The sequence below is a fragment of the Berghia stephanieae genome, chromosome 6, assembly GCF_034508935.2.
Source record: "Berghia stephanieae isolate SIO BIC M18660-M18661 chromosome 6, UCSD_Bste_1.3, whole genome shotgun sequence".
In the NCBI taxonomy this organism is placed as follows: Eukaryota; Metazoa; Mollusca; class Gastropoda; order Nudibranchia; family Aeolidiidae; genus Berghia; species Berghia stephanieae.
The window spans coordinates 43,556,557-43,574,371 of record NC_088365.1 but is presented as its reverse complement, the minus strand read 5'-3'; the positions used below and the strand labels follow the sequence as shown (position 1 = coordinate 43,574,371).

The following is a 17,815-nucleotide window of genomic DNA, read 5'->3' as shown; positions in this document are numbered from 1 at the left end:
CAATGACAGTCGGGGCTGAGCAATCAGTGCCTTATCTTGTGACACTTTCAAACAATTTTGAGAATTGTCAGTGGTGGGAAAGGGTGACAATCATTCCAAAACTGTAGTTCCTGAGCTGTGTCTTTGAAGAGGGCACTTTCTATATACTCAGATTAACTTTGTTGTGAATGAGAAACTCGCTGTAGGCATGGATGTATGCTAGAGCAAACATTGCTTAACAGACTCTTGTGTTTTTCTCACTTTTTGTTTCATGTATGCCTGTTTGCGTATATTATGTCTATGCCGTAACCAAATGAAAAATGGCCTTCATGGACAATAAAGATATTATTATTATTATTATTATTATTATTATTATTATTATTATTATTATTATTATTATTATTATTATTATTATTATTATTATAATAAATTGTAACTTTAAAAAAAAAAAATTTACACAGCCTGCTTGAGAAATAAATGAAGTATCCTAAATTTAAAATTTAAAAAAATAAAAAAATAAATAAAAATAATTAAGCATTTACATAGTGCAATATCCACTAAATATGCTTAAAGCACTTTACAAGAGTTCGTTAGCCAACAGCAATTCTTAACAAGTAGGACGAGACATGACACTTGTAAGGACGAGACATGACAAGTGTCATGTCTCATGCTGCTTGTTAGGGGAGATTACAATTTATTTCAGGCAGAGACTACTTTTACACTTAATAATAATGATAATAATAATAATAATAATAATAATAATAATAATAATAATAATAATAATAATAATAATAATGATAATGATAATAATAATAATAATAATAATAATAATAATAATAATAATAATAATAATAATAATAATAATAATGATAATAATGATAATAATAATAATAATAATAATAATAATAATGATGATAATAATATGATGATGATGATGATGATGATGATGATGATGATGATAATGTTAATAATAATAATAATAATAATAATAATAATAATAATAATAATAATAATTCAAAAAAAGATAATAATGATAATAATAATACTACTACTACTACTACTACTACTACTACTACTACTACTACTACTACTACTACTACTACTACTACTACTAATAATAATAATAATAATAATAATAATAATAATAATAATAATAATAATAATAATAATTTTTCTACAGCGCCTTTCATCAAAACCTTAAAGGGCATCAAAAACATCATCATATAATACATTAAAAATTCAATTTAGTAAATATTTTCTGAAAAGATATGTTTTCAGGTTTTTTTTTTTGAAAATATCTAAGAGCACAAAAATCTCATACTCACAGATTGAGGGAGATCATTCCAAATTTTACTTGAGTAAAATAAGAGAATGTGAGTAAAGAGTGGTTTTCAAGGACTCATCAATGCACCACTCAGAGGAATCCCAGACCGTCCAGTCCAAATGCGAGTGTCATACCACTAGATCACGTAGCCGCATTTTGGGAATATTAGAGTTAAGAATATTATAGAAATTGTTTCCATGGACCATTTGTTTACATGCCAATTTTTCACTGTGTATTATTTCTTCTTCCCCACCACCACCACCACCACCACTCTCCAGTGCCAACCACAAGAACCGTAACACATTTAGTAAACGTCCCATCAACCCCTTGGAGCCTAACGAGAAAGAAAACAACCACTTGTTTAGAGTTCCTGTCTTCTCAGCCAGCCCATACCAGCGCCCTCTACCAGCTGTCACGCCACGGTCTGTCACTGCACAGCCCAGTCTTCAGGGTAGAACAGCGCACAGTGACAACAGCAGCAATGCTGATAACAATAACAACACAGACAAAACCAGCCCAGTTACCCACGAGTCTAACAACGTTACCTCTACTGTATCAAAAGAATCAGCACCAGAATCCCCATCAAAAGACAACAGTTGTAAAACTAAAATGTCCACTACAACCACTGGACCTGTTTCTATACCAGAGAACAACGTTGCCACCGTAGTTGATTCATCAAATGCTCCACAGTCATTGGCTGATCCTCCTCTACAGCCTGTTCCAGTCATGGCGTAGGAATTTTTATAACGATTTATTAGTTCTTGAATTTTGATTTTTGATTCAGAAAGTATCAATAGAAAGAATGAAGTTGGCATCAATGAGCTCTTTGTTATTGTTTTTAAACCGCCATTTGGGTGATTAGTTCTCACTAAAATATATCAATCAAGTTATAAAAGTCTAAGGATACACATAGTTTTGTGTGTTGGTAAGTTTTACCTGGCAGGCAGATGCTGTGAGTATTTTGCTTAAACGCATGGCACCAATGTATTATATTATTATAATGACTTTAATGTTATGCATAGAATCAACAATCTCAGATCCGAAGAAATTCAGTTATAAAAATGAATATAAAAAATGAATCTCCCTTTTCCTTTTTTTAAAATTTACTGATTACCTGAAGAAGTGCCACTTTCGATCACAAAGACCTCATACTCCACATGATCTGACCCTGTCTGAGGTTAAATCCTAATTCCCTAGAACTGGCACGAAGCTGTGTCAGCCACAATCCATAAAGATTGGACAACAGCAAGATGCATTGTGAGTGAGAAATGAGGAAACTTGTGACATTACTACACCCTCATTAAGTGTATACTTTGGTATTATTTATTTACCTTTTTGTTTCATTTACATTTAGCATTTAGTGGTTTGGTGCAGTCAAAAATTTATTAATTTTAAATCGACCCTAAAAGATTCTCATTGGCCCCTTTTAAAAATATGTTCACAAGAATTTGTTTTGTTGTCACCAGAGAAGAAAAGGGTTTATTTGAAAGTAATTCACTACCCTAGAGTATTATATTATGTTATAACAAATATTTTAATGTATTTGTATGAATGGGGAATAATGAATTGAGAGAAATTTCTGGAACTTTCGTGAGACAGTGTGATGATTGTGGTAAGGTTGTATTATTTGTTCTGGAACTGGTTCAATTTTTTTGTTTTTTTTTTTTGTCTTGAATATTGAATGAGATGTTATCCGTTGAATGAATCACAATGAGCTTGCTAAAATCGTGGAAATGTAGCCTACACACTCTATAACTCTATTTTATCATTTCAGTATTTTCTGGCGTATAACTGTCTCATGGCAATCTCATTGGACCGTCGACATTTTGAGTGTTTTTAAAGTTAAATTAATCAAAGAATGAATAATCTTTTAATACATTGTGTTGATTCATATTATAGGAGCTTGGCGTATAGAAGTGGAACCATTCATATGATATTCTTTGACAAATTCCAAAACCCCATATTGTCTACAGACTGTTGTCCTCTATTTGTTACCCATAGTCTCAAAACAGTATTATATCGGGACGACCTAGATGCTGAAAATTGAATTGATAGTCATAAATATGATTTTTGGGGTTAATTTCAATTCATAATTGTTACATTGCAAAAAAGCTCAAAAGCCCGTATTTCCTGTACTGGCATTGTTGTAATCCTAAATTTGTAAACATTTGAGCGTATTCCTCTTGATGGGATCCTGTGCTGATGTCTGGCTGAGACTTCTAGGTGATCTCAAACAAAGTACCCGGATAGTGTGCTCATGGATTCTACATTTGTTCCCCATTTGAACAAGTGTTTCACTTTGTGGGATCTTCTGAATACCGTTTAGAGATGTTGGATACACATATTTCACCAAAATATTCAACTTACATCAGAACGCTACCGTGTTCTTCCCTGTGATATTGTACAGTTTTCAACTCTGGGCTTACATAAACGTTTTTTTTTTTATTTTTTTAATTTTTTTAAGAGAACAAAATTGTGAAACCATTACAAAATAATTTTGTTTAAGATATCTTTACATCATAAATGAATGTCATGGATTTTTTTATCAGTAATTTATTCTAAGTTTTCAGACCGTCCCATCCCCTATTCAAAGAAAGATCATTTCAAAAAATTATTTACATACCTATATGCTATTTTTTTCCCCAGAACGGTTATATTTTAAAATTTACTTTATTAACATGTTTACAAATTTTTATTTAAAAAAAATAAAAAACGCCTTTCACATCGTTCCAAAAATCTACAAAGCTGTTTAGTATTATTTAAATAAGAATATTATAAACTTTTAACCTTTACATTTTATGCAAAACCCACATGAACTGCTGGCGTCATTACTATTACATGATGCATATAATATGACCTTATGACCTTCAATATTTGACATGTCTGTTTTTTTGTTTTGTTTTTATTTCATGCCAATTTGATTTTACCCTGGTTGCCTAGTGTTTTGATCTATGTACACATTGGGTTGGTTTGACACATTACGTTTTCTTGGTAAAGTGTTGGATTGACACACTGTGTGATGGATGGGAGACGCACGAGGCAGCCAATCAAATCTGTGGTACAAAACTGCTGAATTGTACAATAATAATAAAATATAAATACTGAATAAATATTTTTATACAAAAGTTACTCAGTTTCATGTTGTCGTTTTTGAAAATGCCAAAGTAGCAAATTAGTGAGCAGACAGTGTAAGATAAAATTTGAAAAAGTCTGTATAAATTGAGCTTTTATATATCGCAATATCCACTAAACATGCCCAAAGTGCTTTACATAGGGTCTCTGGCCAACAGCAACATTTAATATGTAGGACGGGATATGACGCCTTTTAGGTGATTTTACAATTTTTTTTTCGGACAGAGACAACGCTGTTAACGGTCAGGTACTCATTTTGCACCTGAGTATGATGAGAGAATGTGAGTAAAGAGCCTTTTCCAAGCACTCAACTATGCATCGAGCAAGTGAGGCTCGAACCCTGGACCTTTCGATCCGAAAGCGAATGTCATACCACTAGATCACATGGCCGTAAAAAGTGTGTATAAAACAGTGTCAAAGCTGGATAGAAAAAAAAAACACCCAAAATCAGCCGAGATGGTTTATTTTTTTCTATTCTGTTTTTTTTTTTTTTTCCTGCTTTAACTGACACTGTTTCAAATCTTTGTTATTTTTGTTTGCTTTGTTAACTCCTTAAACTCCACCACCAATGATAAAAGTGGGTGGGATTCCCAACATCCCATAGTGGGCTGGAAGGTCGCTTACGGTGTCTTCTATACCCCTATATATCTGTTATCCAACTTACTTTTTGTCTTTGTCTTGGAATGAGATTACAGTGTATCCTCGTTATACCGTCATATTTGGGTCAAGGAAAAATTGGCGGTAAAGCGAATTTGGCGGTATAATGAATTAAGTCAATGTTGTACGGAACTCAACCAGTATTTGGAATCATTGTCTGAACTCTAATTAGAAATCATACTTGTAATAACTAGGACTAAACAGCTATTATACCAAAAAAATAAAACCCCAAAAACAACAAAACATCAAAATGAAAAGAATCTAGCAGATTTTTTCTTTCATTGTGATCAAAAACTTAGAAGACAATTTTATTGAGTAGCATTGGCGGTATGACAAGTATTTTTCTCTACTACTTTTATATTAAGCGTTTTCGTCATTGGGTTGGTGGATGGCAGATGGCGCTATAATGAGGTTTTTAGCATTTTTTTATAATATAGATAAATGATTGTTCCAGGCAAAAAGTTGGCGGTATAACGGGGTCGGTATAAAGAGGTTTGATTTTGTCCTTTCCTTTGTCCTGGGTGGGGTTCCTGACCTCCCATAGTGGGCAGGGAGGAACATACTGTGTCTTCTATCCCCCTATATCTGTTTTCCAACATGCTCTCTGTCTTTGTCTTGGAATGAGATTACTTGGTTTTGTCCTTTCCTGGCCGGGAGGGAAACAGTCAAATGTATAGGGGCAGCGTGACTCAGCGGTACGGTCTTTGCTTTGTACCTGAAAGGTATCGAGTTCGATTTCCCGCTGCGTTGTGTGACCTTGAGCAAGTCACCTCGCCCTAGCTCAATTTGCGGCGCTGCACTGCGGCTGATGCCTGGGTTATTCCAGTCTCCCTTGGAATAGACAAAGAGACAAATTTCCCCTATGGGATGAATAAAGGGAATTTTATTTATCATTAATTAATTTATTTATAGTTAGTTTTGGGAGATATTTTTTTCCCTTGCAAATCATCTCTCTGTTATGTACTGTACTATTTTCCCTTTTACATATGTATGATTTGTAAACAATTGAGTGTGTTCCTCTTAGCGGAGACCTGTGCTTATGTCTGGATGAGACATTAGTGATCTCAAACTAAGTATACTGACTGATAGTGTGCTCTTAGAATCTACATCTGTTCCCTATTTGAACCAATTCCCCTTTGTCTGCCTTATTCTTGGATGCTTTAATTGTAATTCTAGAACTTTTTACTATCCCATTTTCTTCCTTTTTACTGGCACTGATATGACCTGAATGTGTTGCAAGCGCCGTAAAACCCTTAAAAACAAAAAAAAAATTCCTTTGTCGGGGTCCTTGACTGAGAGGGAAACAGTCAAAAGCATAAAGTTATGGGATATGATATTTTTTACAATGTAAATCATATCTGTTATGTATTGTTATATTTGTTGTTTTGAACGTAAGCATTTGGGTGCTTTTCTCTTTGTGGGATCTGTCCCTAGCTAGAGTACTTGACTGGGAGGGTAACAGTCAAATGTATAATAATTGGGCTTGAGAGATTATATTATTTTCCTTGCAAATCATCTGTTCTCTATTTGAACCATTTTCCTATGTTTTACTTTTTCTTGTGTTTTCAATTGTAAATAAGGACTTAGCAGTGATTGGGTAGTTGAGTCTGTTAGACTTGGTAAAATGTACTTTCCGATAGATCAGTGTATTATACAAAGGGTAGCAAGCAATTGCTATTGTTAATTTCATGCTGCTACTTACTGCATTTATGGCACGATCGTGTCAGCAACAGTAAAAGATAAAAAGGAATTAAATCTTAAAAGATAACATCTGCATATTGAAGCATCCAAGAGAAAGGAAGCCAGTTTACCTCTCAGCCAAGGACCAAGTTATCCCATTCCAAGACAAAAAAAAAAAAAGACAAGGCAACTCAAAACAGAAATTTGGGATAGAAAACACAGCAAATGACCTCCTGCCCAACATGGGAGGTCAAAAGACCCCATACAGCCCCCTGAAGAGATTTACAACCAATCTACCAAGGTTCATTTATATTCAATATACCCCCCCCCCCCTCCACAAAAACCACAACAAACAAACTTGAGCTTCTATTTCACATAATTTCCACTTGTGCGCTCAAAGCGTTTTTCAACGTGTCTCTGGTCAATAGCAAAGCTTAACATGTAAGATGAGAAAACATCTGTCAGGCTGTATTACTAAACAACGCTGTTACCAACCAGGAACTCATTTTACACCTGAGTGAGGAGAGAGACTGTGACAAAAGAGCCTTCTCCAAAGACTGTGCCACCCAGAAAGGGACTCAAACCAGGGACCTTAAAATTAAAGTCTGAAGGCGAGTGTCATACCATTAGACCACAAAACCATACAATCAATTTGACAACACAATCTAATCTGAGGTAAGCGATGGAAATGTTTATTTATTTCATATATAATATTAAATCGATGACCTAATTGGAAACGAGAGATATTAATATTAATATTGCCACATTCAATGTTATGCCATCAGTAGAACCATCTTTATCATAAGTAATATATAAACAAAACAAATTTACTCCTCCTCCTCTTTAATCCCACATTCAAAACACAACGGAGGAGGGAGGCAAAACCAGTCATTCATTTTTTCATGAGAAAGTTAATCCGAGTGTCACAATAATAATAATAATAATAATAATAATAATAATAATAATAATAATAATATTAATAATAATAATAATAATAATAATAATAAAAATAATAGCTAAGAAGAAGAAAATTAATATTATCTTTATTAAATAAATATATACATAAATTAAATAAATATATTGGCTACTATTCATATGATTTTTCACCATGCTGTATTTTCCCCACTTCATGAACATATCTACAGCCAATTCAAGAGCTGGTAGAATAGTTTTGGACGAGGAGTAATATAACTATTTAACTATAAGGGGACCTCATAACTGTAAGTTGTTTTTTGAGATGACTATGACAACTATCTCTGTGAATTGAATTTAACTAATTTTCAGAGCCGCTCAAAGGGGAGGTGATAGTAGTGTTTAAAAAGAGTATAATATTTCTGTAATCACAAGACAGATTGAAGTAAAGGAGAAAGCTTCAAACAGAGTACAGAATTTCAAAGTTTCCAAGAGCAACTCGGGGATCCAGATAGTACAGTTGGTAGAGAACTCTCTTCACATGCTAAGGGACCGAGATTGATCGCGGGTGCAGTCGAGATTTTTTTCTGATACCCCGAGTGTCCTATCCAAAGGATAGCAAGAAATTGCTATTGTCCGTTTCACGCCATCGAAACCGGGATAGACTCCGGCTCCATGGGCCAATGGCTCTGAAGGACTACAAGGAAGAGCAACTTACCACAATAAATTTTCTCATTTCTGAACACTGAACGGATAATAATGAATTTTATTATCAAATCATTAAATTTATTAATCAAATCTGCTGGGGTCAAAAAGTGGAAAAGGGAGACCACTGCAAATTCATGGATTTGAATTAAAATTCACCAGCGCTTCCCATACTCTTGAATAACAGGATATATTGTTGTTTCTTGCGTTTAGAGGTTTAGTTTAATGGCACTTGCAACACACATGGGTCATTTAAGTGCCAGGATAACATTATAGCAGGCATCCAAGATAAAGTAAGACAAAGAGAACATATTTTCAAAGAAAGGTCAATGATAGGCCTCCAAAGCAAAGAAGGATTGGGTCCAATCTGAGATGTCTAATCCAGCCATTCAAAAATAAACAAAGAGACAAAATAATCTTTTTAAAGACATTTCCACATGGAATAATTTACATGGACGATGAAGATCACAACAGCTGAATTGGAAATTCAAAATAAATAAATAATATATTAGAATCAATCAACAATCCATTTCAATTACCATGCAACGTGATAGTAGAATTACTTCTTGCACATCCAATACTAATGTCAATGTCCTTATATTTATAAAGCACATTTCCAAGCCCAAGCAAGCCACCTGGAACTAAATTTCCAATTTCATACAGTACAATTTGATTGTCAGGCACCTTTTATTTTAGTACAATCATCCGTGTAAATTGGGACACTACATATAACCAGGTACTCATTCACACTGGAGTCCTAAATATTCCGACATGAAACATCACGATTTTCATTAATTTACGTTAACATCATTTGGGAGTACAAATCATTATCCAATCCATTCCAGACAACCAATTTTGCTTTATAAAAAAAAGAATAAAAAAGCCCCCCCCCCCCCCCCCCCCCCCCGAAAAAAAAGCCAATTTAAAATATAAAATGAACTCATACATTCTCCTTGCAATACAAGCAAACCTGTTTCACCACGGACTCGACACCAAACCTTTTTGACTAAAAAAAACAAAACATTTTTTAAAAAGAACATGCCGCTTAAAAAAAGAACAGAATACTTTACACAGAACATTTTGGTCTCAAAACCCTTAGCTAACAACGGAAACAGTTAAATGATAAATACTCCATATATAGACAAATTGTCTCCAGCCTGTTTAACTGTTTCGTTGTAAGCTGCAGAAGGGTTTGGTGTCTGAAACATTCTATGTTAAGTATTCTGTTCCTTTTGTAGCTGTCATATTCACTCTTAGTCCAAAACTTCTTCTCACAACTTAGTTTTCAGTTTGACACCAAAGCTGAAATCTCAGACATCAATTTTATCCATAAAAAAGTGCATCATAACCCTATGCTTTGACATTCAGTCACAGTTAAATTGATAAATATAAAATGTAAAGAAAAATTTTCTACAATATCTAGTCTTACACAAGTTTGCCATCATTTATCCCAACAATTCAATTCACTGACAGCAAATTACCCATCATGCATTAGTAAGTAAGGGTAGCCCCTTTCATTGACTGCCAACCGAATACACTGCAAACTGTTTATGTGTACCAGAATAAAATATATATTGGTTAAATGGGGGACTCCTGTATTATCACTCCATTCAGACTTGCCAGAGGCAACTAAAATAAAGAATTTTGTAGAACATTCTTTTTTTCCAAAGCCGAATTTAAAGACCCAAAAAAACCCCAAACCAACAGTATCAGCATATTAACCAGTTAACTACCATACTTTGGAAAGACACACATATTTAAAAATTGGCCAGAAAACTAGTCCTTCAAATATCGATCAATTTAAATGACCCTAAACATAGCAAAACTCTCAAACCTTCAGGAAGTGGTATTAAATCAATCAATATTTGAAAGATGAGTTTTCTGACCAAATTTTTAAATAAATGTCTTTCCAAAGTACGGCATTTAACTGGTAAAAGAAGATCTCCATTATAAACTTGACGAGGTTTAAAACGTATACAGTGGATATAATTCAACACTGACTAAAACAACAATGCTTTCACTAAATCTTTGGTTAAAAAAACCCAAAACAAAACAAAATATACCTAGACAGATCATATATGAGGCTGTGTCAAAAGGTCATTTTCGTAACAATCGCCACAATAATATTCTGGAAAAAAGGTTTTTATCAGTTTATTCAAGTTGAATAATGAAAATTAAGCCCAAAACTGACGATCTGGCATCAAAATTATAGGACTTATACTATAGCTTTTTAAAATGTTGAAAAAGTGTGGACAAAGTTGATACCTTCATCCATAGTTTTTTCAACCTTAGAGAAACAATTTCTGCTATTTTATTGGTGCCAACTTGTCAGTTTTTGGTTTAGTTTTTTCATTCTTCAACCCAGAGAAACGGATGACAACGAAAACTTTCCGAAGTATTTCAAAATAACTAAGTATTGGAGTATTTTTGTGTGACGAACATTATGAAAACAAAATTTTTGGTAAAGCCTCATACACACAATCAGATTTTACCAATCTGTATAGCCGGTCAGTCAAACACTCTGACAAAAGAATTAAAATCCTAATTATTCAATGAGTTATCCCCCCTTCCCCCATATCACAAGGTCTGGATCAACGTCATGAGATCTGGCTTGAGATGGACCTTGGCAGCCACCTGACCCTGCTGTGCCACCACCTCCTTCATCACCGACGGGTCCCATGAAAAATTTATGACAGCGGCTGGAGCGAGGCTAAGCTCTGCCAAGGCACAATCCCCTTCTTCCAGTTTATGGCCGGTGGCCGAGGCCAGGGTGAAAGGAATCCAATCATTTGCCAGATTCTCCCTGACAAATGCGTAGACATGACTCATGCTCTCCATGGCTCTGAAAACACCCTGCAATATCACACCATCTGGCATACGAATCCTCAGCAAAGTGTAACGATATTTCCTCAACTCTCTCTGTTCGTCTCTTTCCCGCATGGCCTTAGTGCGTAGCATACCTAATTTTTCTGTAGCTTCCTCTTTTCTCTGCTGCTCTTTCTTCAACTCCTGTGGTGAAATAGCATAAAAATCTTCGGGTACTTCAAACTTTGACACAGCTTGGGAAGGATGGAATACTTTGAGAGCTCTGTCCAGCTGTGGTCGTAATGGTTCTGCCTGAAGGAGAACGTCTTTCATGTTTTGGAGTCTCTCCACATCTTTAGCAAGCTCGCTGTCAAACACGTAAAACATGGCCTCTCCATCTTCAAATGGAAGACTCTTCAAACTAAACCCAGCAGCAAACAGGAATTCTGTCGTTCCTTCCATGCAGGCCACACGTTCCTGGAATGCTTTGTTATTTTGACGAATCTTCCAAAACTTTTCCTCTGTTGGATTATTGATGATATTGTCCAGATATTTCACCAGGGTGTCGATGCAAACTTTCACTTTCTCCTTGTTTTTGTTCAGGGTGTGAATCAACAATGCCGAGGTCATTTCAGGCTCATCTTCTAAATTATCTAACAAAAACTGATGAATGGCTGCTTCCATTTCAGCTTTGGGTAAGACCATCGGCCCTACATCAGGACAAGTGAATAGCACCGATTCTAGGACAGGGGCACAATCTTGGACTACTTCAACTGGCCCGGCTCTGGCTGCTGCACCCTTAGCTTCAGCCTCTTGGACTCTCTTCTTCTCCAATTCCATCTCTCGCTTCATCCTGGCACGCTGGATGACCATTCCATCAGCTGAAATTTGATTGAAACAAAAATAAAAAGATTATCAAACATAAAAATACAAATTGCCAATCCACTCATCTGAAATAAAAGTAAATAACAAAAATTCCAACGCCAATTCCAAACATGGAAAAAACAGTGGCTCCACTTGCCTTTAGGAATTGTGACTAATGCTTAAAATAAATAATAATGAACCTTGCAATCAATATGTGAATTGCCTTACCTAAGGATACAACCCTGGATCCAGAGTTTTCAGATCAGTGCATCCATCCAAAAACTAACTATACTTATTAGAATAAGATGTTAATATCAAATTATCCAGTCGTCTCATTCAACTGCGAGGATATACCAGACCTGCCTACTTGAAAATTTTTTTGTTAAATTCGTAATTTTTAGGAGATAAAAATTGTCGTCGCTATTAAAAAATTAAATTCCCTTTATTCATCCCCAAGGGGAAATTTGTCTCTAGGGTCTATTCCAATGGAAGACTGGAATAACCCAGGCATCAGCCGCAGAGCAGCGCTGCAGAGCAGTGCCGCAAATTGAGCTTTGGTGAGGTGACTTGCTCAAGGCCACACAGTGGAGAGGCGGGCAATTGAACTCGGTACCTTTCGGGTACGAAGCAAAGACCATACCACTGAGCCACGCTTTAAAAATTGAAAATCAACAATTTACCCTCAAAATGATAATATAACACTTCAAAATCCTTAAAATGATGTAGTTGGCATCAACTTTCATTTTCAATAAGTTTTAATGACTTAGGGATGCTCATGAAGTTCTGAAAATGGAACCAAAATTTAGTAATTCTATGAATTTTTTCGTAAGAGTCGGCAGGTCTGGTCTGTACATGCAGTTCTACATCCACCTCCCTCTTTTGACAAATGCAGGCCTACCATAGAAAACCAACAAAAATCTCTACCTTCAGTGTAAAAAAAAAAGTCTTAATTAAACCAAAATGCTAAATATTTACTTATACTTATAATGCACAGTAACGAAAATATCGCCTGAGCGGTAACTTAGTCCAAGTGATGACCCGAGGTTGACCCGGGGTCACGCCTGCCAAATTACGGGGAATCCCCTAGTGAGCTCAGTTACGGTGATATTGGGTGATACCAGTCGATTTATGTTCACTTTCATCTCTTTGTTATCACTTCACAATGAGCTTAAACACAAATTTCTTTACTCTGTAATATATATCAAGATTTCCTTTTTCCATTCATATGTATTTTATGCCAGTGCTGTATATAATGATCGTGATATTTCAATCCTAAATAGACCATTTTTCTGTAATTTAAAATGCATTAATTTTCCAATAAAAAATTAAATTCTTCAAACAGAGTGATAGAATAACTCTTATTCTTCCACAAATAGAATCTATTATAATTGAACTAAAAGTTGCTAGAATTCCATCTGTGCGTCAACAAAATTGAATTTATTATGATTTTAAAAATTTCATTTAGACATGGAGCACACTCAAGAAATTCATGATAAACATTTGAATGAACTGTGTAGGCTTTGTAGAAAAGTCAAGAAACACAGAAGAAAAGAAAATGAATCTCAAAACATAATTGTTCTAGGATTTAATACCAGATATTAATCTTTAAAACCAGGTATTTATCTCATCTTCAATGTGGACATTGATAATGACAATGCGCTACAACTACAAGTTTCATGACAGACTACGTAATGTTGAGATTTTTTATTGAGCGCAATTTTCACTAGAGGTGCTCAAAACGCTTTAAATAGGGTCACTGACCAACAGCAACGCTTAACATGTAGAACTGGACATAATGCCTACTAGGCGATATTACATTTTTTTTTCCGACAGAGACAACGCAATTACAGATAAATATGAGGGAAAGCATTGACAACAGCAACTAGTCCATAGTCATCACATCTGGTCGAAATAAATTCAAAATAAATCAGTGATTGCAATGTTTGTTCAACCTTCTTGAAAAACGCAAAAAGATTAAAGAACAGCAACCGGTCGACATTAGAATAGCAGCCCCGTTATGTAAAATTATGGAAACAGCACAATATATGTCACGTGTAAATCACGAGGCTATGGAGGCAGCAGAGTGACTTTTACAGTTATAAACCAATGTCTTTGTCCTTCATTAATGAAATGAAAGTCTCTCTCTCTCCCTCTCTTTCATCTATCAATCCATTCATTCATCTACCATTGCAACATCTATTAATCGATCCATCCATATATTCATCCATACACTCAACTGTCCTCTTCATCAGACGATCAGTCCATCCATCGGGTCGGACCATCTCTCTCTCTCTCTCTATCCATCTATATATCCCTCTCTCTCTCTCTCTGTCTGTCTCCCACACACACACACAAACACACACACACACACACATATATATATATATATATATGTATATTTCTTTATTACATGGTTACTATTTATCTTTTTTCCCTTCGTTAAGTCGTGTTTATATCACGAATAGTTAAAATGATCACCCTTAATTAATCTTATATTGATCATTGCATCATAATAATTATAAACTATACAAGGTTTCTTTTTTTACCCACAAAGTACTGAAACAACATTTTAACCTGGGAAGTAAACTTCAAATATATACAACTGAAATGTGAAACGACTCGGATTTTGTTCTTGTGTTCTTCATTGACCACGTTTGTAACCAGTGGAACTAAAGCAAGTTTTGAGAGTTTCTGTCGGTTTGCTTATAATAATGCAATCAATAAATTAAATTTAACAAATGATAATCGAAATTGTTCTGATATCTAAAAGCAAAATATCTCAAAGACAATAATTCTAATGATAGAGTGTTTGGTACTAAAATACAGATCAAAGTTTTCTCAATATGTGTTGTCAATTTCTTTAAATTGGTAAAATCGACTGTGGTTGTGCAAAAGCGATTGTGATTTAATCAGATATCAGTAACAAATCTGTTAAGTATCACGGGAGATAACCCGTTGCACTGGTCGGGAATTTGATGGAGTGAATGACCTCTTGACCGCCGCGCAGGTAGAGGACTAAAAGCTCGCCTATTCAACACACTGTGAATGAATCATCACCTAGTGTAGTTTGCTAAGTCATATGTACTTGTCCCCTCAAAATGGCATTATGTCAGGATTAACTAGACGCCAAAAAGCAGATTCTTGATCAAAATGACCAGGAATGAGAACTTTTACTAATTTTCAGTGGCCACATGAGTCAACCTGGTAACTAACATTATAAAGTGGTGATCACTAAGCTACTAGAGGTTGTGGACTATAAAAAGTAATGTTTAAAAATGAATATAACAGAACATGGTCCTTTTCTCATTTTGGCCCATCTGCATGGAACACCATTCCACGGAGCATCCAAGTATCCAAATAATTGTCCGTTTTCAAGAAATCATTGAAAACATTTCTTTTTTGATGTCATGTACTTTCTACATTATTTTGTGTTGATGTAATTTAAAGCGCCAAGAGCCTCATAGTTGAGGATACCATGCACTCCATAAGAGTCTATCTTTATTATTATTATTTTTAAAAAAAAGAACAATATACCAAATATGGACCATTTCAAGCTCAAAACCCAATAACAAAATCTATAAAAGCATTAATTATATCACTTAAAATGCAGACAGTCGCCAGAGAAGTATGTCTGCAGACAGCCTTGCCAAATATTTTTAAAATGTAAGAAATTGTTTTCATCCTTCACCATAATGCATAGAAATCAACCCCAAGTTTCATATTTGCGGCTACAAATTCGAATTTCCAATGGGCAGTTCCCGACATAAACCATTTTGAGACAATGGGTCACATTTAGAAGTCAATCTGAAAATCATTTGTAAATTCCGACCAATAGTAAAACTAAGAACCAATCAAACCTGTTCTGGATTGTTGTTTGGCTTCAACTCGAGCCAATGCAGCTTGGGCTGCAGCTTTTCTTGCTGCCTCTGCCTCGGGAGATTGGGCAGCGGCTGGAGTAGATGAGGTTCTGGAGGTTGTTTGGGGACGTGAAGTGGACGGGGTGTGGTGGGCACTGTCCTCTGTCAGACGATGTCCCTCACCCGCTTTCTTGAACTTAACATTAAGTTTCCTCTTCTCAAAAAATTTCTTGATAGCCGACATGTTTAGGGATAGGTGGGATGAGTTTCTGTATTTCTATTCTTCCTTCAGGTGTTGTTTTGTTGGTTTTTCTGGTAAAGAACAAAATGTCTTCCATTAAAAGAAAAACAAACAAATCTCATGAGTAGTATCCACTAAAAGTACTCAAAGCCAGGAGGTTACGGGTTACTTAGAGAATGGCAACATTTAACATGTAAAAAATAGGTTTAGTACTTTTTTTTTTCAACAGAGACAACGTTGTTAATGACCAGGTATTCATTTTACAAAAATCTAGAGATGCTTGAGTCAATAAAATGTATAGTAAAATAAAGGGAGTAAACAGTAAACATGACTCATAATCATAATACTCATAATAAAAGATATATTATTATTATTTATATATAAAATATATATGATTGATTTTTACTCCCTTTATATATTTTACATCTGGGTATGGTCAGAGAATGCCTTAGTTTATGTAAATTGCAATCATCATAAGTGATCAAAGTTGAAGAATGCAGTAAAATTATTACGACTAAACCGAACGCTAACTAATAATGACCTCTCAGTCTCAGTATGGGGAGTTGATTTTATTCATTCACCATACAAGTCGACAACCACAATAACCAGTATCTCAGTACGAGCCACAGATTCAATCATTCAGTCTTATTTTGAAATCAATTCATGCTGATTTGATTTTTGATTAATTTGTAAATAATATTAATAGGCGAGGTAGTGAGGTAGATGATAGTTGGCTGTGACTGACACTTTTCTTTCTTCCTTACCTTTTGATGAAAGTAATTTTATATTGTCCTCTCCAAAAAATGACCAAGCAACTTTTATGAGTATGAGATTGATGATGAACCACGCTAGAAGTCCAATGAGGACCTGAGACTGCAAATCTGCCTTCAATAGAAAGTCCCCAGTGATTTGCAATATTTCCTTGGAGCCATCCAAACTGTCCCAAACTATATCGGGAACGACAGGGATAACGGTCTCGCTCAGGGTATCGATGACTCTTGCATAGAGCGAGTGGAGAGATATTTCTTCTAACATAACAAATAGTTAATGGACTCGATGAAATCAATCAGATATTACGACAGTTTTACTTTATAGGAATATGATCTGGCATCGCCCAGTCACTCATCATCTGAGCTGAAATAGTAAACAAGATATCAATCAGGGTTGCCAGATTATTTTTCAACAAAATGCCAGGGGAATACTCAAAAAATGCCAAAACACTCAAAAAAATGCCAAAGTCTGTTGACTCCCACCCCCACAAAGAAAACTACTCACTTTTGATAGACAATTTACTATCATATCCTGGTGGCTTGCGTGTTTTCTTTTCTTTTTCTTTTTTTTTTTGAGTTATACTAAATTTCCTGCTGGGGTAATTTTTTACCTACTGACTACTAAGTGAAGTGCTAAACCACTACACCACGGTTGGATTTTAAGAATGAAAAAGAAATACATTAACATGAAAGGTAAATACGTAAACAGTTAAATAATTATTGACAATTAAGAAAACTTACTGTTTCGTGTTTCTTATGATGTTTTTTGTTGAATCTGGTTCAAGTGCAGAGTCCAAAGAAGTTATAGAGAAAATTCCAAAAAAAAAATTAGAAACAATATCCATCACAGTTTTAATAGCAAAGTTTTCCGATGTGAAGAGATTTGTTT

At 34.9% G+C, this 17,815-nt stretch overlaps 2 protein-coding genes across 6 annotated transcripts in view; one reads left to right on the top strand and one right to left on the bottom strand.

The window, feature by feature from the left end:
- LOC144975076 (uncharacterized) overlaps positions 1-4,432 on the top strand; it is a 54,744-nt gene extending 50,312 nt beyond the window's left edge. For all 5 annotated transcript variants that reach the window (XM_078918773.1, XM_078918775.1, XM_078918772.1 and 2 more), the window contains one exon: positions 1,582-4,432. In XM_078918773.1, coding sequence (XP_078774899.1) covers positions 1,582-2,038 — 457 coding nt within the window. In that variant the 3' untranslated portion in view covers positions 2,039-4,432. The remainder of the gene's footprint in view (positions 1-1,581) is intronic.
- A 6,396-nt stretch (positions 4,433-10,828) lies between these two features.
- LOC144975075 (UBX domain-containing protein 6-like) lies at positions 10,829-17,300 on the bottom strand. Its single transcript, XM_078918771.1, has 3 exons — positions 16,921-17,300; positions 15,916-16,227; positions 10,829-12,075 (listed from the first exon to the last, which is right to left on the bottom strand). Exons 2-3 carry the CDS (start codon positions 16,157-16,159, stop codon positions 10,967-10,969), a joined length of 1,353 nt encoding a protein of 450 aa, XP_078774897.1. The 5' UTR covers positions 16,160-16,227; positions 16,921-17,300; the 3' UTR covers positions 10,829-10,966.
- Between the last annotated feature and the right edge of the window lie 515 nt (positions 17,301-17,815).